At 46.5% G+C, this 22423-nt stretch overlaps 9 protein-coding genes across 9 annotated transcripts, besides 22 other annotated features; all 9 read right to left on the bottom strand.

Annotated features, from left to right (window-relative positions):
• Positions 1-22423: part of a sequence feature (heterozygous, non-Esmeraldo-like haplotype) that runs on past the window's edge.
• Positions 255-1742, bottom strand: Tc00.1047053508153.1070 (hypothetical protein, conserved; the record flags this gene model as incomplete). Its single annotated transcript, XM_817005.1, has 1 exon — positions 255-1742. One exon carries the CDS (start codon positions 1740-1742, stop codon positions 255-257), a length of 1488 nt encoding a protein of 495 aa, XP_822098.1.
• On the bottom strand, positions 2146-3714 carry Tc00.1047053508153.1074 (hypothetical protein, conserved; the record flags this gene model as incomplete). Its single annotated transcript, XM_817025.1, has 1 exon — positions 2146-3714. The coding sequence occupies one exon, from the start codon at positions 3712-3714 to the stop codon at positions 2146-2148; it is 1569 nt and encodes a 522-aa protein (XP_822118.1).
• Positions 3758-3816: a sequence feature (T-rich).
• Positions 4011-4032: a sequence feature (AT_rich).
• Positions 4132-4164: a microsatellite.
• Positions 4375-6024, bottom strand: Tc00.1047053508153.1080 (hypothetical protein, conserved; the record flags this gene model as incomplete). The annotated part of the gene is made up of 1 exon (XM_817007.1): positions 4375-6024. The coding sequence occupies one exon, from the start codon at positions 6022-6024 to the stop codon at positions 4375-4377; it is 1650 nt and encodes a 549-aa protein (XP_822100.1).
• On the bottom strand, positions 6403-7347 carry Tc00.1047053508153.1090 (hypothetical protein, conserved; the record flags this gene model as incomplete). Its single annotated transcript, XM_817009.1, has 1 exon — positions 6403-7347. The coding sequence occupies one exon, from the start codon at positions 7345-7347 to the stop codon at positions 6403-6405; it is 945 nt and encodes a 314-aa protein (XP_822102.1).
• Tc00.1047053508153.1100 (MP99, putative) lies at positions 7739-10483 on the bottom strand (the record flags this gene model as incomplete). The annotated part of the gene is made up of 1 exon (XM_817011.1): positions 7739-10483. The coding sequence occupies one exon, from the start codon at positions 10481-10483 to the stop codon at positions 7739-7741; it is 2745 nt and encodes a 914-aa protein (XP_822104.1).
• Positions 10502-10526: a sequence feature (AT_rich).
• Positions 10658-10701: a sequence feature (AT_rich).
• Positions 11509-12666, bottom strand: Tc00.1047053508153.1110 (arginine N-methyltransferase, putative; the record flags this gene model as incomplete). Its single annotated transcript, XM_817013.1, has 1 exon — positions 11509-12666. One exon carries the CDS (start codon positions 12664-12666, stop codon positions 11509-11511), a length of 1158 nt encoding a protein of 385 aa, XP_822106.1.
• Positions 12837-12871: a microsatellite.
• Tc00.1047053508153.1120 (DNA repair helicase, putative) lies at positions 13120-16233 on the bottom strand (the record flags this gene model as incomplete). The annotated part of the gene is made up of 1 exon (XM_817015.1): positions 13120-16233. One exon carries the CDS (start codon positions 16231-16233, stop codon positions 13120-13122), a length of 3114 nt encoding a protein of 1037 aa, XP_822108.1.
• Positions 16296-16389: a sequence feature (GA-rich).
• Positions 16569-16629: a microsatellite.
• Positions 16681-16707: a microsatellite.
• Positions 16879-16912: a microsatellite.
• Positions 16980-17003: a microsatellite.
• Positions 17031-17062: a microsatellite.
• Tc00.1047053508153.1130 (uncharacterized protein) lies at positions 17100-18506 on the bottom strand (the record flags this gene model as incomplete). Its single annotated transcript, XM_817017.1, has 1 exon — positions 17100-18506. The coding sequence occupies one exon, from the start codon at positions 18504-18506 to the stop codon at positions 17100-17102; it is 1407 nt and encodes a 468-aa protein (XP_822110.1).
• Positions 18561-18605: a sequence feature (A-rich).
• Positions 18792-18814: a microsatellite.
• Positions 18850-19404, bottom strand: Tc00.1047053508153.1140 (hypothetical protein, conserved; the record flags this gene model as incomplete). The annotated part of the gene is made up of 1 exon (XM_817019.1): positions 18850-19404. The coding sequence occupies one exon, from the start codon at positions 19402-19404 to the stop codon at positions 18850-18852; it is 555 nt and encodes a 184-aa protein (XP_822112.1).
• Positions 19568-19593: a microsatellite.
• Positions 20097-20116: a microsatellite.
• Positions 21523-21545: a sequence feature (AT_rich).
• Positions 21673-21711: a microsatellite.
• Positions 21868-21894: a microsatellite.
• Positions 21967-22004: a sequence feature (A-rich).
• Positions 22092-22112: a microsatellite.

Here is a 22423-nt window from a genome sequence, read left to right on the forward strand (position 1 = left end):
AAAAGAAGCGGTGCCCGCCACAAAGAGGGAATATCAACGAGGACGGCGTGCGGCGGTGAAGTGTGGGCAAAAGAAGCCGAAATGGCATATTAATTGCGGAAAATAGTCGCCAAACACCCTCTTAAAAATTTATTCGCATCCCTCAACGCGCGCTTTTTTTAGGGTAAATTCCCACGCGCCACAAGAGCGGTATAAATGCTTCTCATTTTGTTGTACCCTGCTGTTTCTTTTTTTTGTTGTCGCCCCACCATTTGCTAGGAATCATTCTGCTTCAGAATATGGTTGCATACAAGTTGCGCCGCCGTATCGAAGCTAACTGAGCCTTGAAGCTCATACAGTGGAGGTGGTAACGCCTCGTTCTCGTTAAATAAATTCTCGAGCATTTCCATGGCCGTTGTTTCATCATACAGTGAACGCAAAAGATAATGCCCTTTAAAAAGAGAGCCGCGCTTTGTCTCCGCGAGGGTTTTCAACAACCCGAGAGACTTTTCTTTGCTTTCCCACTTCATCACCTGCGGGTTAACGCGCGCATGAGGCATGGAAAGCTCCCGCACATCCCAATTGAGAAGCAAAATGCCCTTTAATCGAGCAATTATTGTCGGACACCAACGTTGACGGCCAAATGCCTCAGCAATGTGTATATGATGGCGCGCGCCCATGTTCCAAATTGTTAGCTCATTGTTTCGGATAAGTTGCTGAATTGTGGACGGGGAAAGTTGAAAGGTATGAGCCGCTTCCGCCAGAGTAGGGTTGGGACGGAGTGTCCCCAAAAGAGCCCCAACGCCCACTTTCACAGATGCGGGAATGCCCATGAGAAGCGCCGTAAACCCATCCAAGCTCGGTTTGATGTTCGCAAGGGTGCTTGAATCGGCAAGGTGAAAGTTCTCCAAACCAACGACGCGAAGACGAGGTGAAGGTGCCGCAAGACAGTGAAGCGCCAATGTTGTTTTACCACTTCTTCGCGGCCCTAATATTAACACTGCATCACCCTTTTCATTACACAGAGCAGCCCCATTTATCCAGAGTGCCCGATACATGGGAAGAACGGTGCTAGCATGCGCAAATTGCAGCAGACGGGTTACATCATCGGTTCTAAACTCCGTACTCTTTGGATCTGGAACGCCAAAAATTCCCCAAGAAGTCAAGAGATCATTTGCAAAGTAGTATGGAGATACGTCACTTGGCGCAAGTTCCAATTGCAGTCGACGAGCCGTCGATAGAGTTTGCGACATGTTAGTACATGCTAAACCCACATGGGCTACAACCCGACGAGAAACAAAACCGTCGAGAAGTTGCTGTGTGATCCATCGTGTGGAGTGTGGACCCACCGCCGTGTCCGTTTCTTCCCAAGCTGCATATTCTTCGCTTCGGCGAACGGCTTCAGTGAAATTATTGACTTCCGAGACAAGGGTGTAAGGGTATCCCAAAGATTTCGGCGGCCCGACGTGGAAACAAACATCGGCATTGGTGCGATCATTTTCTGGTCCCCCGTTGCTAGATTTGGACTGGAAAAAGCCGAAGTATTCCAATTGAAACCATCGAAGCAGTTCCTCATGGCTAGTTCCCACCTTCATGCGCACTGGGGGCAATGGACTCCCGTCAACCTCAAAAGAAGCCGATGGTAAACATATTTCGCCAACATGTGGGGTCACCAACTGACGCCGTAACGTCTTGAAGCGTAAATGTCGCCAATAGCGGGCTGCAGCCGCAGATTTTTCTCGCACCTTGGCTCCGATAACCATCTTTTTGGTTATTTGAACCTCCCTCAGCGGGAGCTGGGTGGAGAAACAGAGTAATAAAGGAAAAAAGGAAACATTCAATCAGTGCATCACACACACACACGCATGAACATAAGCACACATATGCACTCCTCCCTTTTTGGATGTTCCACTCCCAACTCACCCCATTCTGTTGCACCTTCCTCTTGCTATTGTTGCCGAAGTTGTTTTGTTGTTGTTGTTTGTGAGACGCTATTTGAATATTCTTTTTGGGTTAACACACACAGACACACCGAGAAATATATACACATATGTGTAGAAAAAAAAAAAAAAAAAGCCCCACCAAGTAACAAATCTTATACAAGCAGTGAAAGCCATCCTTTCCCCTTGGTCCCAGAAACCATTGCGAAGAATCCGTTAATACCTACTACTCTTCTGTTGTGAAGATAAAGGTCGAATTGCTTCTCAGCCGTGTGCTTAAAGCCGAATGTTGCATTTCAAGCATAAGTTTCTCTTTTAACCGGCGTTCCCCGCACCTTTTCTCTTCATCCGTCTTTTCCTCCCACAATGTGTAGATAAATGAACCCACGCACAGAAAAACAATCGCCAATAGACTCAGGTACCATGGCGTGTAACCCTTCTCCAAATTCCACTTGGGTACAATGATAAGTATTAGGGCTGTAAAAGGCGATGAAAGTTGACCAATCATGGAACATAAAGTGACACTGTATTGGTTGAGGTAGGCTGAACCAACGTACGTAAATAAAAACCCCAGGGTATACACCATACAGTAAAGGGAATTTTTACTAGAATGGAATACAAACCGAATTCCTTCATAGAAATTCGTCCATGCGTCATGTACACTTTTACTGCCTCCCCACCAAGGAATGGCGTCCATAGGAAGAGTGAGCATAATTAAAACGAATTGAATCGTCGTGCCGCAAGCCAGCATGACAAGTTTCACAACGGTGTCGGTACCCTGCATACTTTGCGTAGAGGGTATCTCAATTTCTCCAAAACGATGCCTTTCGCCGTTGGAACTCTCTGGCGCATGCGTCGTCTCACAGGGAGAGAAGGCGGCATCGCCATCATTTCCGTCAGCGTTGAATTCTTCTTCGCCGTTCTTTTTAACTGAATCTGAAAACATCATACTACCTCGCCGTGGACGACGAGGTTGTGGGGGGAAAAAATGACTTTCTTCGGGGGAAGGATCATACGTAAACTGAATCATGTACAAATTTTGCCAGATGTTCATCAACACCGTGGGTGGAACGGAGAAGAAAAAGATCAAACTCCACCATGCCTTCCCTTTTGAATCACCCCCAAAGCCATGTGCAAAGTGGTACGCCGAGGCCACCACCACCCCAGAGACAATAAGGAAGAAGGATGTGAGGATCCAAACATTCCAATATTTCCTCGTGTCTTCTAGAATCCACTTGGTAAACCCCGCGGCATAGACTGGCACAAGGCTTGTAAACAAAGCCTGTAGCACTTCAGGTGTATGCGAGGCGGCATATATGGCCATGTAACTGTTCACTGCGTCTGCTAAACCAATAAGGAATAATATTCGCCATCCGCAAGCACAACGAAGATATGCAAGAGATGGCCTTGCAACAATAATGTACACCACCAACATAAAGAAAAAGATTAATCCAAACAACAAGGAAGAAACGGCAAGTGTGGTAAAATTCCCTGGTGCCCCATCCTTCGGGAAAGAACGAAGCCAAAAATTCAGTCCTACGACTTGCATTGCATTTCCGCTTGTCACAAGAAATATGAGGAAGAGCACCCAAGCGATACGCGATGGATGTGTACGGCGCACCCTTTCCAGAAACTTTGAAAACACAGCACCAACGGATGAATATCCTTCCTCTTCAATAAACTCTTCATTTTCAGTGCGAAACTCATCGTCGTTCCTCTCACCGATAGACGCATGGCTTATTGAATGTGCATGAGAAGATTGCTGGGGGGAATTGCCCCCGTCTCCTGCAACCATCAACGGCGAAAAAGGCGGGTATACAACACCACCCTCTTCAGTATTTCTATTTCTATTTCTCTTCCTTCCTTTTTTTTTTTTCTTTTCTCTCCCTGGCCTTTCAACGCAGCCAAACACACAAACAAAAAAAAATATAAAAAATGTATGACCTTCAACAGTCCTCCACGTCACACAAAATCCCTTTTTCGCTTGCACTTATAATCCATTAGGAACGACAAGAAGAAGAAAAGGGGGAATCAAATCGAAGTTTTCCAGGGATAATTCCCCCTCGCAATCAAGTGAGAAGGAGGCGGGTGAAAAAAAATAATAATAATAATAGTAAGAACTCACTTTACACAACACTTCACATTCAATCGGCAAATTTTCTTCTCCCCTCTCCGCCGCTCTTCCCTCCCACGCAATTGGCAAAGGCACCAAAACAATAATAATAGTAATAATAATTGATAATAAAACGCAGCGGCCATATCCAGCACGACATAAAGTCAGGGGGAAAAGACAATTCGTACGCAATCAAACCTTACTCTCCCCCCCCCCCCTATATTCCCTGCCTCCCTTTTACAAATCCACAGCACTTCCTGACCTCTTCTCCCACCAAAGCAGTCTCCGCAGCTTCTCCCCCTTTTTTACTCCCACCGAATTTTTTTTTTTTTTAAAGCATCATTACCGGGGAAGGGAATCCATGTGTCTCAGCAGCTGCACCACCTCATGTGCAGCCGTCTTTGCCTCCTGTTCAGAGCCCACACCGGCTAAAAATTCGTAGCGCAATTTGAGAGCTAAAAGTCTTTCCAGCGAATTATTTCCATAGTTTTCCACAAGTGCTTTTTCGGCCGATGAAAAAAGGCCCGTTGCGTATAAATAGTCCCGCATATCCGCATAAAGAGATGCCATTGCGAGAAGTGTCCATCCTGCCTTGGGGTTTTGTTTGTGTTCCGGGTAAAGAGTGCGGTTAAGCTCAAGAGCTCGTTCAAGAGTCTCACCTGTCCGCTTGCGTATGAGGTCAATGGCCATGGATGCCGGTTCTCGCACTTCGGAAAAGATGATATCTGAGGATGTTGACACGGTACAAATAGGAGACATGGTAAACAATTGATTGGGAAGAAACACGGGAGTATCATGCCGCGATGTTCCCGGAGGTCGTGGCGCACCCAACAAAAATGTACCGTAGCTCAGCAAGCATGATGCATATGCATCCGTCTCAAACCGTCGTTCCTCAACGCCGTCTGCAGACATTATACCGTCCGCATCTAGTGCGGTGTTATAAGGTGATGAGTAAAATTTGGCAGCAGCCTCAAACATTTCCATAACACCTTTATCCACTTCATTGGGGCTGACGGACCAATCAAAGACACGTGCCGCCATTTCTGCCTGGGCAAGCATAAAAAGACCTAACTCCGGCTCCTGTTTACGAGCTAGAAGACCGTCCAAGATCGGCTGCTTCCTTCGCAACGACTCATAAACAAGCTTGGCGGCCTCATTGATATGTTCTTGAGCCTGTCCAAGGTGTCCTGTGAAAGGGATTGTAAGAATACCTTTTATCAACAGGAGCTTGGGCACATTCCAGCGAAGGTCAGGATTCTTTTCAGCATGAGTCTCAGCCGCCTTACGACTTAATTTTAACAGCTCATCGACACGATCCATAACCATCGGTAGCGTGAGAATATTCTCTCCACTCTCCTTTGCCTCATCCATCACCATTGACCAGGCAGAAATATTGCCATATTTTTTCTTGATTCCATCCTCTTGCTTTGTATGGAAAGGTTTCTGATGTAGTGCGCAAAAGGCGCGAACAAAATGAGCAACAATAACACACGCAGTGTCTATTTGCTGTACATCCGATTTATCCCAGTAATCGTTAAAGAAAAGAAGACCACCCGCTTGTTTAAGAATCATACGATAAATATTAACATGCTTAGCGTACTCGGAACGAGGTAGATGCTCGACACCGTTAAGGAGTTCAAATTTCACTGCAGAAATCGACCGTAAAACATCAGCAGTGGAGAAATTTTTGAGTCCACCCACGTTTTTCATGATCTCTTCCGCACGATCTAATAAAGTAAAAGCCTTGTCACAGCACTTCCCCCACTCTTGTGTGCTCATGGCGTTGGGTTTTGACCATCGCCGCTGAGAATTTCCCTCCGCGGGCTGAAGCAACGCCAGAGCGTCCTGTAACTCCGGTACGCCATTCGGCCGAAGGTGCACGCGTGGTTGAAATCGAGGGAAATAAAAGGCCAGATCTGTCGCATGCATAAAGTTCTTTGGGAGACATGTATCCGTAATTGCCGTTAAACACCTATAGGTAGGGTTAAACATTTCGCCAATATACAAAGAAAAATCACTGTGTTTTCTGCTGATTCCAGGAAAGAAAAAAATGTCAACGTGGTGTATTTGAAGTAGTGATGCACCTCAATCCACCTGCCAGGCGTATTCTTCTTGCACTAGTGCCTGGCTGTCTCGGCTTGTGAAGAATATCGCGAGGCCACCAATAAAAATATCCGGGCAAACCAAAGCAAAAGAAGAAAAAAAAGAAAAAATAAAATAAGTATTCCCAGGAGACTGATTTTCATGCGTACTACTTTTGAGAAACCAAAAAACAACAATAAAGAAAGGCAAAGCAAGGCGGAATATCAACCTCATAATTATCGCTCAATTCATTCTCTTTTTCTCTCTTTTCTCTGCGTGTCTGCTCGCTCACTGCGTGAACCGTAGTTGTACCTTGTCTACCGCATTGTCGCTAGCGACAGCAGCTTCATCCGCGTAGTCCCGCTTGTGACCTCCCTTAATGGTGGCAACTTGTCCTTTCCGAATCAATTCCACGCGTTCCCAAAAGAGCTGCTCATCGCGTGACATTTCCCGCCGCTGCTCCTGACGAATGGCATCATCGTTGAGGGAATTATCTACACGGCTCTCGAACTGAATGAGTGCGGGAAGGAAAAGTGGATGCACAGATCCAATTGGTATCGATGTGGGGTCAACATCCTTCTCATCCAGCGCCGTGACACATGGCCCCTCCTCATTATCTGCGCTTGCCCTCTTCGTTTCTCCCATGAAAGCTTCACTCTTCTTTCCACCCGATTCACTATGCATGACCGCTGCTGCATGTTTATACTTCCCAAATTGAACAAACTGCATCCATGGTGTTGCCGCCTCGTGTTTTAGCGCCTCAAACGCCAACGGTTGAAGTGTGTTAGCATCCTCGTCATACCAGTGCTCTAAATGCGCCTGTGCGCGCAGCTGCTGGTTGTGGGATAAACTCCGGTTGAGTGCTGCCTCCTTTGCCGAGCGTATCTTCCGCGTGGCATCCCACAATGCCGCTTTGATGCTCTCGGCAAGTCTTTCAAAATCTATGGGCGCCGCACTTTCCCCCCCGACAGGAGTACTCTCTGCATGACTGCTGGATGGTGCGCTGTCCATATCCGCACCCGATGGGGATGGGTGGCCCTTGCGGTAAAACGGCTCCCACGCCGTCTTGTCAACGAGGCGTACCGCAAGCACGGTGCCGTAGCCGCTACAAACCACTTCCACGCCCCGGCAATGGCCCGTGAATCGTCGCCGCACCAACTCCCGGTGGGAGCTCTCGAGCATCATCCTGTGCTTCAGTGCACCCACGAGGCCATTCGTGTATCGAAACGACATGAATGAAAAAAGGTAATTAGAAGAAAGCGGTGAGAAAAAAAGCGGACGAGTACTCCTCTCCCAAGCGTGTTCTTCTTTTTTTCCCCTCTACCCAATGAGAAGTCCCCCGCAGTTCTTTAGACAGCGGAAAGGAAGTAGGAGAAAAAAGAGGAAAAAAAAATGTGGGAAAACGGAGCAAGGTAAAAAGAGTAAGGGAAAAAAGAAATATGACGAGGCAAATAATAAAAGCGGAAAAAAAAATGTATTTGAGTGGAGGGCAGTTTTGTTATTGTTCTTGTCTTTGGCCTCTTGTTCTTGATGCATCACCCCGCTTTATTTATGATCCCTCCATACAGCCTTGTGCAACAGTACGGTAGCTAATATGTTTATATCATTGTGGGAGGGAACGGTGTCACATCACCTGAAACTCGACAAGAAGACCAAAGTGGTCAGAGGGGTACAAATACTCGGGGACAGCCTTGTCGCAGTTCACCTGCTTCGTGATCCCAAGCGCACGTACAGAGGTAGTGCCGACAAGTTCTGCGTGGATGGGCTGCAAATGGCGGGAGGCAAACAACACACGATCGGCACGACCAAAAAACTCCCGCTCGATGATTTGTCCCGCGTATGGATTGCGATCTCCGTCGATGGTGTACCCTTCATTCTTGTTATTCTCTGGGTTAAGCAGCGACCAGGCGTCTTTAAAGCCCAGCTCGGGTGGAAACGTAAAGTAATTATTCGCATAATCATTAAAGTCTCCCATAACAATTGCGCCGGTCGACACACCACCGGCAGAGGGGCGTGCGCGCATCCGTTTCGTCAGGTTTTCCAATTGTGTTGTACGATTGCTGACATTGTTTTTGTTGTATGGTGCAAGAAGATGAAGTGAACCAATTGTCACTGGAACATTTTTGGAAACGGTAATCGTAACTTCTGGCATCACACTCGTGTGTCCTGCAAAAGCAGCCACATTTGCATGATGCATCCCTTCCACACGCAGGTGTCGCTTTACAAGCAGCATGACACCCCAAGGGCGAATGGCATGACTATCTTCATTACAAGAAAGCGCATACCGTTCCCTTACCCATTGTTGTTCACAGAGGTATTTACACCACGCCGGCTCCACTTCCTGCATACTGATCACATCTGCATCTAGGGTTTCCATTGTCTTGGCAAGCGCAATGTACCGTGTTGGTGTGCACCAATCAATACCGTCTCGGCCCAGTGGAGTCCGCTCACCACTGTGACGATTGAATTGCACATTCCACGTTAAAACCCGAAGCGTCGAAAGCTCCTCCGTTGGCGTTGGTAACACAGGAGAGTGAATTTCTCCACATGGTTCCTCACTCCAAACACCATTCTTATCAGCAGCATACACAAAAAGCGTGTTCTTCGAGGCCACACCAACCCCATCCAACACACGTGATGTCGCCGCTGATGCTCCAACGCCAGTGCGATATCGTACCCCAAATCCCGCAGCTCGCACACCCAAGTTGATGCTTTGGTACGACCACCCCGGCGGAGGACCACGGCAACCGGGTGTGCGTACAAAGTAATGGGATGGATGATGATCCAGTGCGGGGTGATCTTTCACAGCTCCACCGCCCTCTTCCGAATTATTGCCCTTAATTACCTGTAAAATATTACGTGTCTTTTGAGCGGCTTCCATGACATTCTTTGTGCTAACAATGTCGTCTGCAATACCAGCGGGCAACGAATGCCCCCTCGTAAAGACGGGAACAATCTGTTCAATCAATTCTGCCCTGGGTGCAGTCAAAAGGAGGGTTTCTAAACCCGTAAGGGCAAATGTCCAGTCAACAGACGCCTCAACACCGGCAGTGAACCTGCACTGCTCCTTTTCAATCGCTGTTGTCTTTTTCTCAGCACCGTCTCCCTGGACTTCTCCTCCTCCTCCTCCTTTTCCCCCCTCCCGAGTTAATGTGGTCAGGTGCTTTAGGTGAGCAAGGAATCGCTCAATAGGGATCTTCGGAGGTTTCTCTGGGACACAGTCGTTATCATCCGGGGTCCAACGAAAATTCCTGATTCCGCCGCCACATATCATGGCATGAGTTTGTAATAGAACTTCAAGATAATCTGCAGATTGTTGACATGGCTTCGGTGAACCCCCCGTTTTGCGAGTTGCACGCGACAAGACTCGTTCCAATACAGCTGAAGACAACAACAACGAGGTACCATTAGGCGTTTCTTCAAAAATGTGTTCATGGCTGGCCCCAGCACTTTCCTCCGCCATGTAGGCTTCCATCAGCTCCTTAAAATTGACCCCTAAACCACTAAGATCCGTAGCGGAAATGCCATTTGCCATCAGGTACAACAGCACAATGTCAGTGCGCACTGCCGCAAGTCGTTTCTGTAGTTCTTGCCGCCCCGTCCCCTGGTCACCTTGTGTAGCCGCTTCACCCTTCAAAAGATGGTCCATCGCGAGCCATTCGAGAGACTCACTCATGGAGAGAGACTTCATTTCACCCTGCTGAAGTGTGAGAGTCGTAATGTTATGGAATGGTGTGGCCCCGAGGGCAGAGAGAAACAAGTCCGTTCCACCAATAAGACAAATTGTATCATTGAACGTAACCTCCGCTGGTGTGCTAGACAAAAGAGGCGGCGAAAGGGTTACCGCGCCATCTGGCAAGGCCCGAGAAGCAAGATCCAGCATCCATGCCGACATTTTGCCCTCAACCGGCCCAGGAACACCAGCACCGCTGATGACAAACTCCTTCGGTGGCGTCCGCAGATCCACAGCAACCTGCCGGAACTTGTCCTCCAGCAGGTACACCATTGGGGAGGCCGCACTACGGTAAAATTTTCCTTCAAATTTTTTTCCTGGATAAAGCCGCATGTGGCGAACCTTCCAGAGCGGCTCACTGCCATCAATAAAAATAGCAAGGGATTTTTTTGGTTGAATGCGACGCAGAATGACATTCGTGACCTGCCGGTGGAGCACCTTAACGGTCTCCGCATCACGATCCTGCCCGATAAGATCCCGCGTCAGGCGTCCTGCCGCACCTGCAAGAGCGCCCATGTCGATGGCAACGTGGTCGAACCCCCACCCACTGCGGTTAAGGACGTTGTTGAACTCCTCGGATATCTTCGGCGAGGTACGAAAATCCGCCGTCCAGAGAATCCGGCAGCGCTGAAGCATTCAAAAGGAATCAACAAGAAAAATAATAATAATAATAAATTAAGATTCTACTGTGAAGTAACAAGCGCACGTGAGTCTGTGTGTATGTGTTTGTGCAGCGTTAAAAAAAATAATTCCTGAGCTAACTAAATTCAGGTTTCCCTTTTTCCTTTTCCGTCTATTTCCCTCTCTGGCAAAAAAAAAAAAAAAACAATAACAACAAAATAATAATAATATTACTCCAATGGAGGAGATGATTTGAATTAAATATGTCTTCTGTCCGTCTGCCACCACCACCACCACCCCACACCCTTTTTCACACTCGCTCTCTCTCCACTGTGCTCTGGGAGTCGCATTGATATCCATGACAGCAGTAAAAAGAGAAGATAAATTGCCAGAAACCCGCAAGCAACCTCAGTGCGTTGATGCATACATTGCCAGGCAAAAAATGCACGCAAACACATCATACCACGCAACAGGATAACGCACGCGCACACACAAAAAAAGATTAAATCCCCACCGCACTCCTTTACACACTGCACCTCCTCTTCCTCCTCTTCTCTCTTTTTTTTTTTTTTTTTCAAAATCCCATTTTTCTGATGAGGTCTTCTTGACATCGTTCACGTGCTTTTACTCATGTCCACCACAACCCCTCCCTTCTCCAACATCTTCACGGTCCACGCAGCAAACAACACGAGAAAAAAAAACAACAAAAAAAAACTTCGTTGTTATTTTTCCTGTGGGTTTGGCGTACTGAAAATCAGGAATCGTGCGTAGTGCGACATGTTTGTCTGTGTGAATCTGTGCGTGCAGTGCAATCTGTGGGAATGTGCCGTGGTGGTATTACCCTTTGAAGAAAAATTACGTCTCATAGTCGCCCCCTTAGCCGTGTCACATACACGCACACACACAAAAAGGAAAAGACACAGAGATACTCTTCTCCTCCCTTTAATTTATTCGTTTTAATTATTAGAAAATAATTCTATTTTCGCAATTCCGTGCATTTAATTCCCATCCATTGTCCAAAAATAAAAAGCCGTCGGGCATTAGAAGCGCTGGTACGTATACGATCCTGTTGTCTTCTCTGCCAGCACCTTACCATCGGTTTGCGCCGTCACCTCAACCAACGTCACGCCCCGTTCTCTATTCAACACACGCACCCGCAACTCACCGGAGAGCGTCTCACCGCACTTAAGTGGCAGGGGTTGAGGCAGTCCAACACTTGTCTCCGTCCAGGCATTGTTACCGCCGGGACGAATGCCAATAACAAAGTTGGCGCCAGGATCATGTGGATTTGTGAAGGTGGCGTCAACAAAAAACGTTAGATAGTTCACTGTGGTGTTACGCGTTGCCCTCACGCTGAATGGGACCGTAAAACCACTTTCATCTGCGTCTTTATTATCGGCATCCCTAAATTCTGTTATATTGACAGTGTGAATCAAAGAAGTACTCGTGACAATATTTGAGGCAGGAATAGCGCAAGTTTCAACCTCTTGTCTTACAAGTCCCTTCATCGGCTCCATTTTAAAGCCATAGACGTTACTCCAATATTCCACCGTGTCCAGATAAAATGCATAGTCACTGACACCAACAATGTGAATAGACGAACCATCCGGACACATGACGCCATTCTCTGCAAGTAAATGTTCCCGAGCAAAAAGAGCATCCTCCAGAAGCGGATCGTTGACGAGAAATGTACCCATCCATTCGCATAAAATAACATCAAACTTCTTTACGGGAAAATTTCCCATCATTTCACGCAGAGATCCACGAAAGAAACTAATGTTCTGAAGTCCATTTTGTTTTGCCACCACCTGTGCTGCATCAACGATGGCTGAGTGATCAATCGCCACAACAGCCGATGCTAGATTACGTGCTGCCATCAATGATATCAGTCCCATTCCACACCCAATGTGAAGCAACGACTTCCCCTTGATGCCCTTCAAGACAGACTGGTATGCGCGTAGGCGAATTCGATCGCTAATGCTATATAAATTGCTTGAAATGCGTGCGGCGGGATCCCCGTAGAGGCTCTTCGACGTCGCATTCTTTTCACCCTCGGTGGCAAGAAGCGACTCATTCGCAACGGTCCGTGTGAGTGGCGAACAAGCTCCATTGGTCACATTCTTTGTGTTAAAAACTTTTTTCTTCCTTTGTTGGCCCTGACCCAACTCGTACGGCGGCAGATTCTTCCTGGAAGGCATGTTTTTCTTCTGTTGCTTACTTGGATTCTCGTAATGAAACAAATTGACGGTTGTTTTTTTCTTCTTATTATTTGGTTTCGTTTCGTTTCTTGCGTGCGTGCAAGCGTGAGGTGATGGGGAGGGTCCTTTATACTTTCACCTCAAGAGAACACAACGGGAATGAGACTCGAAAAGTAAGAAAAAATAAAATAAAATAAAATAAAATGCGGGTCGCATGATTGCCGCAAACACAAATCAAAACAAAACAGGTGCATATTGCATGCATGCATTTTGAATACTCTCCCCGCAGCGACCCGATAAAAGATATTCAAGTAATTCTCCTTTACCCAATACAATTTCATGATGGCCCCACAGGGCCTTCAATGTTGGTGCTTATTTGGGAGATAACTTTCTTGCAGCATTTCTTGCGGACAGTTAAAGCGTGAGTCGCATCACTCTCTTCGCACGACGACATCAATGACGGTGAGAATCGCACAAAACATTCTCCGCAACAGGGACAAGCCGCCTGGCCAAAAAGAAGTCTCGCACGCCTCTGAAGCACTCACCAAAGTTGCGATTCACATGAATGGAGGGCTGCATCCACGACGCAATACGGCGTCGTATATCGGGCCGTTCCCCGTAACGTGCATCAAAAAGAATAGCAACGGCGTAATCATCCGCGTGACGAATGCAGCGACCCATGCTCTGGTTCACAGTGCGTATGCAGAGATCTGTGAAGAGGCTCCACTCTGCAGAGGAATTAAATGGGACAGATCTGTCAATCGTAACGGTATCCACAGCCAGCGTCTTGGATGCCGCAAAGCCTGCATCTCTCAGCAGACGTGTATTGGCGATGTGGCTTAGATACAATTGCAGCTCAACATCACTTGGATTGGCGTACGGCAGTCCCACAACAATCACAGCGCGGCCAAGTTCATCGTTAAAATTAATGCCCTCTGAAAGCTTCCCGCCCATGACGGCAAATAAAAGTGCCCCTCCCGAACCCTCCGTGCCAATCCATCGGGTGTATTCCGCCAGCATAACATCCACAGCATGGGACAATGACTTCCCTTCAACACCGCTGTTAGTAGCGACTTTCGAAGAGGCCAAACGACCCGACTCACGGAAAATACGTTTCACCTCGTTAATTTTATCATAAAACCCGCTCCTTTGTAAGAATCCATGAAAGAGTTCTTCAACATCATACGAGGCAAAAAAAACAATCATCCCATCGGGTATGACACGGCAGAAATTCAGTAAAGCGGCGGCAATTTCTTCAAACTGACGATTCCACTGATGACGCGTCGCATGTTGAAGCTCCACACGATGCCCACTTGGACCAGAACCCAACGTAAACACCGCAATGGAGGACGACGGTACAATATGGCCTTCCTCGATAAAAAAGACTTTCTTCTCCGTCAAGGACTGTCCCGGTTTGTTCTCCAAGTTCATCATGCTCTTCTTTTCCTCTGTGGTGGCTGAAGGAGCAACATGTGGGTTGGGAGGTCGTAATAGCAAGTCACATGTCAGGGCCATTGGCTTCATGGTGCCACCAGCCAGCACAGCCGCCTGCACTTGCCGTAACAAGGGGAAGAATGTATGTGTCCCAGGCTCCAATTGCAGCAATTGAAGTAAAACCGCCTCGTTTGACTCGCTTTCCTTCTCCACCGGTACTCGACGCAACACGACGCGTGTATGCTCATCAGAGCGGCTGTACCATCGCAAAAAAGCATCAAATCGGTACAATGCACTCGTCACGGACTTGGAGTTATACTCAAAGGCCAAAAGAGACAAATTATTTGATCCATCACGGAAGGTTTCACTCACTGCGGAATGACTGATTCCACCGTTCTGCTTAATTGGCCCTAATGGAATTGGCACATGCTGTTTCTGCTCTGCATGCTCCTTTTTCTGCATGGACAGAAATGCCACAAAGCCGTGCAGTTTCGTTAAAAGACGACTCTCATTCAAAAAAGCCAAAAAGCGATAAACATTTACGTTGTCCACATGAGCATCAAAAACAAAAGAAGAAAAATTCCACACCTCTGCCGCCACTGAATTTGTTTGCGTCACGGACTTCATATGGAGGTACCTTAATAATTTATCGACAAACAGCACCATCTCGCGAATACGTTGTTTATTGCGTGTGAGAAGCCGCTTCTCGTAGCGGGTGTAGTACGCATCCAGTAGTCGACGCACCAGCGACAAGTCTGGTTCCGATACCGTGCTGGACGTGGCACTGCGGCAGAAGTCCACAAGATTGTGTGCCTCATCCACAGCAATCACATCACCAGTGAAATTGGGAGGTAAAATGGACCCCCTCCTCAGTGTCATGTCATTATGCACGTGTGACGCAGCCGCGTTCCCATCGAGGCCCTGATCGGTCGTTACTTCCTCCATATTGGCCACCGTTTCACACTCATTCGTTGCTGTTCCCGAGAGCAACGCGTACCGCATCTCGGGCGACACCAGATAACTGTAGGGAATCAGAACAACGTCCGCCCCACGAAGCAGTTCGCGGGTCGCGAGAAAAGGGCAAGCACCAACTCTCTGTCCAATTTCCCGCATCTCTGAAATTCCCCGGGGTGAAATATCGACGTAGTCCCTTAGAATCTTCAACCGCTCTCTCCGGCAGTAGCCACATCCCTTCGGCACTTCGCCCAACGGAACATTCTCTTCAATGTCTGGGAGAGAAGAGCACTTATTTCTAATTTCATGCTCTTTACGCGCTTCACGGCCCTCTTTGGAGTATTCATATTTCATTGCTTCCAGACACAGCTCGTTCAAGCGCTCGTTGTTGTTTCCTGCTGCATTCGTTAAAAGGGAATTTATGCAAAGCTGCTGTCGTCCAGCAACATGAACGTATCGGAGCATGTGCGGTGCCTCATCCAAAGCAGGTTCCAACGGCTCCTCCATTTGCTCACTACCAATGGCAACATGCTGTCGACGACGAGGACGCACAGGGTACTTTGCAAATACGGTGCGACGGAGTTCCTCGGTGAGTTGTTGGAGCTGCGTGTGGGTGCGACTAGAAAAGTACACTTTCGGTTTTTGCAGCCTCAACAAGAAAGGCTTCCACTCAGCAACATTCTCTTCCTCCTCCTTAACACTTCCTATAGATGAAGAACTTGACGAGAAACATGATGATGCGCCACCCATTATTTTATGCTGACGCTGTCGTTCACAGGCCTCCTCATATGTGTTCTGCTCCAACAAGAACGCGTCTTCGTCGACTTCGTTAGTAACGTCCTTCATTTGTTGATTGACGCTTGTCGTTTGCCTCCGCTGCCTTTTGTGACCGCGTCCAACCACCTCTGCTGAGGGAGGCGGTGGCGCTGCGTTTTCCAGAGACGGTAAACTCCGCTTCTGTAGCGATGCTGTATCCTCTCCTTCAGTGTTCAGGACGGGTTCAAACACATGCGAGAGCACACTGTTGAGAAGAACTTGCGTCTTGCCTGTCCCTGTGGGTGATTCAAGTACAACGACGTCCCCTCCTGCCAAGCCGTCCCGAATAGCCCCCATCGCATGCAGCTGCAGGGGGTACGGCTGAAAGGGGAAAGGCACACGAAAGGAACCGGCATCATACATCACCTCACTTCAAACACATCGTGGCGGGGGATCACCATACAAATAGAGAAATCATTCAGGATAACGAGAGAGAGAAAGTGAATAAAAAGGGGGAAACAACAACAAAAATACATATAAAGAGAAAGAAAGCAAGAAAGAAGAAGGGAAAAAAAAAAAACGCAACCTAAATATAAAACGTCAATTTGCATTGAGATAGCCGTTGTTTAGTCCATCTAAAACAGAGCAAAAAAAAAAAAAAAAAACTGGCATCATAAGAACTCAGAAGGCTTTTACGCATCGTTTATGGCACCCTTCCGTGTGAGTGTGCGTGGGGTCAAAGGATCCTTTGGAAGTAAAACAACAACAATAGCAACAAAGTAACAATAATACATGCAACAAACAACAACAACAAAAACAGAGTGCCACAGTTCAATAATATTACAAATAAAATACGACATACATACACACAATAAATAAATAAATAAATAAATAAATTTCACGAGTAAAACCCAACAAACAAAAACAAAAAACAAGTGTAAAAAAAAAAGACAACAACAAGCCCCATAATGAGGCCGAAGAAACATATAAAAAGCAGTAAGTACCCATATACGTACTACCCTGTAACTTGTAGTGTCCACAGAAAGAAATATACATAGCCCCTCTCTCTTTTTTTTTTCTTTTTTCTTTTTCTTTTTTCTTTCCCATTCTTATTTCTTGATCCTCTCCAGGAATTATAAAAAAAGAGGGAAAAAGACAAAAACTAAAAGTAATAATAATAATAATAATAATAAAGCAAACAAACAGACAGAAAAATACGCAAAAAAAATAAAATAAAATAAAATAAAATAAATAAATAAATAAACAAGAGCTGAAACACAAGGAGCATCTCAAGTTAACGCCTCTTTCCCGGGATTCCAGTTTCCAGCCGTGTAGGCAGGGAAGATGCCTGTTCGATCCTTTACGTGACGGTAATTCCATGGGGACTCGGAACGCATTTCATCGGAGTCCCTGTCGTGGTCGTATTGATGGAGTTGACTTGAATACGTGTTGTTGAGTATTACCCCGCTAATTGGTGACAACTTGTCACATTCACAAGGAATTGGTCGAGCGCGATTGTTCCCGTCAACCGTCGTAGCCAAAATCAATACATTATTGGCCTTAATGGTGCCTTTTGCATTCACCCCAGGGAAATCTACCGAAACAACACATCGGCTATCGACAAAACTCGTCACCATGTTCATGAGTGGTTGATGGTACAAAATGTACTGCTTTTGTTTTCGTGGTGGTATTAAAGGAAGGAAGGTGTAGCGATTAAAATCAACTGAATCGTTCTCGTGCGGCTCAAGGGAGGAGTACGGGAAAAAAAGTGGCGGCCGAATAGAAGCCACAAACGAACGTTCCTCACCGGGATGAATAATCTCTGAAAATATGAATGGTTCTCCGACATTCACACGACGAACGCACTTGACATCCTGCAGCTTCATTTCAACAACATTTTTAATTTGCACACGCACAGTCTTCAAAACGGTTTGAGTGTCGTTAAAAACCCTGACGTCAACTCGTATTTCGCCATTATCGCCATAGGAATTTGCCAACCCCACGCAATCTTCCATGAGAACCACGGTGGGGCTAATAGACACCTCCGTGAGGACAAATCTCCCCTGGCGGGGGCATAAGAAACGTTCCATGACGTGGTATTGGGGCAGCTCCGCATACGAGACCAGTGCTGCCTTCATTCTTTCCTCCATCCATTGCCGCCGCTGCATCTCGGGAATGGCGGACAGGACATAGAATTTTCGAATACATTTTACATCAAAACCACTAGTAATATCAACAGACACCTTTGCTGTGTATGTCGTGCGCACCTCCGAGACACCACGAGAATCTCGCACGTCAAAACTGGGAGGCAAAAAGACTGGTAAAATCAACTCAAACATGTGTGTGTATGTCCCTGGAAGCAATACATCGGCCTGACGCATATCCGCCTCCACTTCATCGTCCGAGTCAGGAAAAAGAAGTGAAGGAGAATCTAACGCGCCATTATTATTAGATACATCCCTGGCAAGTGCGTACATTCTGTCGTAGTGGATGTGTGTGTCTTGTCGTACCACGCCGCCGCAGTGGACTTTGGCATACTCCTCGCCCCGGATGTTTAAACGAATGCCCCGACACAAAATCTTCTTCTTCACAAACACCTTCACAACTCCAGAGAGAGTACTCCCAGGGATGTAAGCTGCCCCACCCCCGTGCAAAGTGAGTTCAACTTCCACCCTGTCCCTGTTGAAGACACCCATCTCACAGCGTGAAGAGCTTTGGATGGCATACGCGTATAAAAAGGGAAAGAGGACACAGAAACAACAACAACAACAAAAAAGAATACAAGGACAAAAACACGTCCTACACGGAGCACACAGAATGTGACACTCAACATCACAGGACACCTCAAAAGCTCTACTCTCCTCTTCCCCCCCTTCTTCTTCCGTTGTTTTTTTTTCTGTTTTTTTAGTAAACACCAGAGCGTTTATACGCATAACGTTATAACTAAAGAATTTAACTGCGGCAGTTGTTCCCCAACAGAGACACACACACACACACACACGCAGGAATGCAGTGGGATAATTGCCACCTTATCCTTCATCAGTGCTTCTTTGACCCACCGTTGCTCTTGTTACCGTCTTCCTTCTTTCCACGTGTTTTACGAATCGGTTCCTCACCGTTTTCAATCGCCTCCACGACACGTTTTCGCTCCTTCCTGACTTTCTCCTCACGACCCACACGCAGCCGATCTGCGTCCATCAACAGTGCCGCATTCCGTGCTGCCGTTTTAAACGTCTGGCCGTACTCTTCACGTGTGCGCTGGAGTTGCTTCCCCATCTTACTCCGTAAGTCAACACCGTCAATATGGCATTCCTTAACCCCCTCAGGGACTTTTGTGCGAGCAGAATTTGCATTGTCCCGCGTGGCGAGCAGAATCTCGTTAATCGGCCCTATGGGCGTGTTGTCATCGTTCAGCAGCCAATAAACACCATCCATCGACGGTGCGGCACTGATAAGATGCCAACTTTTCGTCTCATGCTCCCCGTCGCTACGTTGATTGGAGACGACACAAATCCGTTGCTCCTCTACGGACAGTTGAAGCATGTCGGCTGGGACATTCGGGGCATCACAATTCACAAACTTCACCAGCTTCATTGTCCTTGATGGTACACGCTACAATATTATTATTAGTTTCGCCCCCTTGCCCTTTCGGAGCCACACGCTCTCTCCCCTTTTTGTCTTCCCTTCCTCTCGGGTATTCTCCCCTCACGCACACTGTGGGAAGCAAAAACCTCTCCCCGTTGCCGTGCATTCACACACAAAACAAAATAAAACAAAAAAAAAAACGGGGAAATTATGGACGGAGGCATCTAAACAGGTGCCAAAAACACTCATTGCAGTCATTACTGGACATCATTCCTTCCAGAACAGCAGCAGAAAAACGCAACTTCTTTTTTTTTTTCTCTTTTTTCATCAAGAACGTCCCACAACACCGCCACGTTGTGTTGGGAAGAGGTGTAATAAATAGTCTTCACCGTCTCTTTGTCTTCGTCTCAGGTTGGCGGATGAAAAAAACAACGCAAACGTCGCCTACATTTTCTCATTTCTTAAAAGGAAGTAAAAACAAAAAGAAAAATTGGCAGCAGTGCCACACACCGGCATGCAAACCGGCGAAACAGTTACAGACACATGAACGGAGATCGGACAACATGGACCGAAACAAAGAAATACGCCGGCGGGGTTATTTCTGGTCACGCCGTGCATCATTTTCTTCGTTTTGTATAATGAAAAGAGCAAAAAAAAAAAAAGAAAGAAATGACGCATGTCGTCCAGTGTAGGAAACACAGAAAACAAAAACAAAAACAAAGTCCGTGGGATTTCAGTGTTTTGACTCCATTGATTTTCCTTCGAGTGCGCCGTGTACCCAAAATGCCACGCACACATTCATTCATCAACGTTGCACTGCCGCCAATTCCACGGCGACAGAGGAACAGACCGCCAAGAAAGCGCACGTCGCCCGCCGACGACAGCCCGATGGGAACAACGCCGGTCGAATTTCGGTTTTCAGGACGTGGGTTTCAGTGCCACAGAAATGACGGAATGACCCGCCTCCGCACGGCATGCCACGTCACGGGCATCGACCGGCCGAAGTGGATTGTGCAATGAGACAAGTCCACATCTACTCCGCTGCCCGGTCCTGCAAACATCTAAACAAAATGGTGTGGAAACTGTAGAAGTGGAAAATCTATGCTTCAACAACAAGTTAGCGCAGTTTCTCCTCGAGTTGGAAAGGCTCTGCAAACAACAGTGCCTCCGCGCGGCGAGAAGGTACGAGGCCTTTTGCAGGTGCGGCGCACAGTAGATGCTCGTGGCATGTGTCCCCCTGTTTTTCTCATTTATAGAGCAAATGGTTCATTGATTTCTTATTGTGCCGTTTCTCGACAGCAGCGGATGATTGAGCTGCTGTGCTAGCCCGAAACGGATGCGCAGCGGGGTTGTGTGTTTCGTGCCCTCCACTACCTCTCCCTCTGCGTGGATCGGACGTACTTTGCGATGGTGACAGGCGTGCGGACTATTAAATTTATTTAAGAAGACATGAGGAATAATAATAAAAAGAAAGAAAAACTTATGTAAATATAACAACAGCGTCAGAAGAACAAGTTACTTTTCCACCCAGTCACTCCCAATCAGAGGGTACTCTTCCCTTCTTCTTTTTTATTTTTATTTTGCGTTCATCATATACTTGCACTCACTGCAGCAGACTTATTTTCCAAAACCATAAGTTATTCCATTTTTATTTTTTCTTTGCCCTTTTTTGCGGAAATATAATCATATAACTCTCATCCCTCCATCCTTCCAGTCAACACAAGCAGAATATGACTATATAAATGTACGAGGGGGGGGGGGGTAATCTGTTATTCTACACAGTAGTCAGATGTCTTACTTCTAATATTATTCACGTGGGTGTGTCGGTGTACATCATGTCACTCTCATCCTCCCATCTTCCCTCACTTCAATTTACTTCCTCCCCTTATCGGTGCATCAATAAAAAGTGGAAAAGGGCAAAAGAATAAAATGGGGCTTCTACACATTAATTCGTTCCTTTGGCACGGACTGTGAACCGCACCCAGGCACCAATACACATAACTGTTAACTCAAAATATAGGCTTTTGACGCCTCTGCTATTTTACCACTCCCTCACTTTCCTCACATGGATTCACCCTATCCCTTTTCCTTTTCGCACACTCCACCATTCCAAGGAGGACGCCCCTCAAAAATAAATTTTTTTTTTTTTTCTTCGTTTTTAAATCGTTTCATTCTTCCTTGTTGGTTTTCATCGCTATTCCACTTTATCAGTCCATCACCGCAGAAACACACGTATGCAATATATAAAGAAATGAGACATAACGTCGCCCTTTTCGGAAGAAAAAAAAAAAAAAAAAAAAAAACGAAACAAAAAAACGATAAACGCACCGCCACCGTCGCCAAATCCTCGTGGAGGCAGCAGTACACTCGTAGCGCAGTAGCAAGACCAAACAAAGAGAGAAAGAAGGGGAGGGGGATGTCGAACAAAAAAAAAAAAAAAGAAAAAAGAGACGCACGCAAAAAAAGTTGAAGAAAACAAAAACAAAAACAAAACAAAAAAAAGCACTAATACTTCTTTTTAAAAAAATTGCTTTTTTTTTTTTTTTTCTCCGCCAACAAAACCACCACCACAAAGAAAAGAAAAAGGGGTAAAAGAAAAAAAAAGAAAATTTTTTGTTTTAACTCTCCCAACCGTGGAAGAGATTTGAGAGACATGCACGTATACTTGAAGTCTACATATATACATGTACACGAACGGGGGGGGGGGGGGGGGGGGGAAAGCTGATAAAATAAACTATAGGAAATAAAGAGGATAAATAAGGAAAAAACATGCAAATGCGGTATGTAACGTCGGGGACCATGTGTATATCTACACCTATATCTATATATAGATGTACGCAAGCATCTCCCGCTCCTTCTTCTTCTTTTTTTTTTTTCAATGTATTTTACCCGCGGTTCAATTTATTGTCCCCTCGCCCTCGCCTGGACCTCGAAAATATCATCACAACCCACCGCATTCTTACGAGGCCAAGCAACCTCGTCTTTTGCACGCATTGCCTTCACCACGTTGTTTTCTTCCCTTTTGTTG

The sequence above is a fragment of the Trypanosoma cruzi genome, genomic scaffold, assembly GCF_000209065.1.
Source record: "Trypanosoma cruzi strain CL Brener 1047053516697 genomic scaffold, whole genome shotgun sequence".
Lineage (NCBI taxonomy): Eukaryota > Euglenozoa > Kinetoplastea > Trypanosomatida > Trypanosomatidae > Trypanosoma > Trypanosoma cruzi.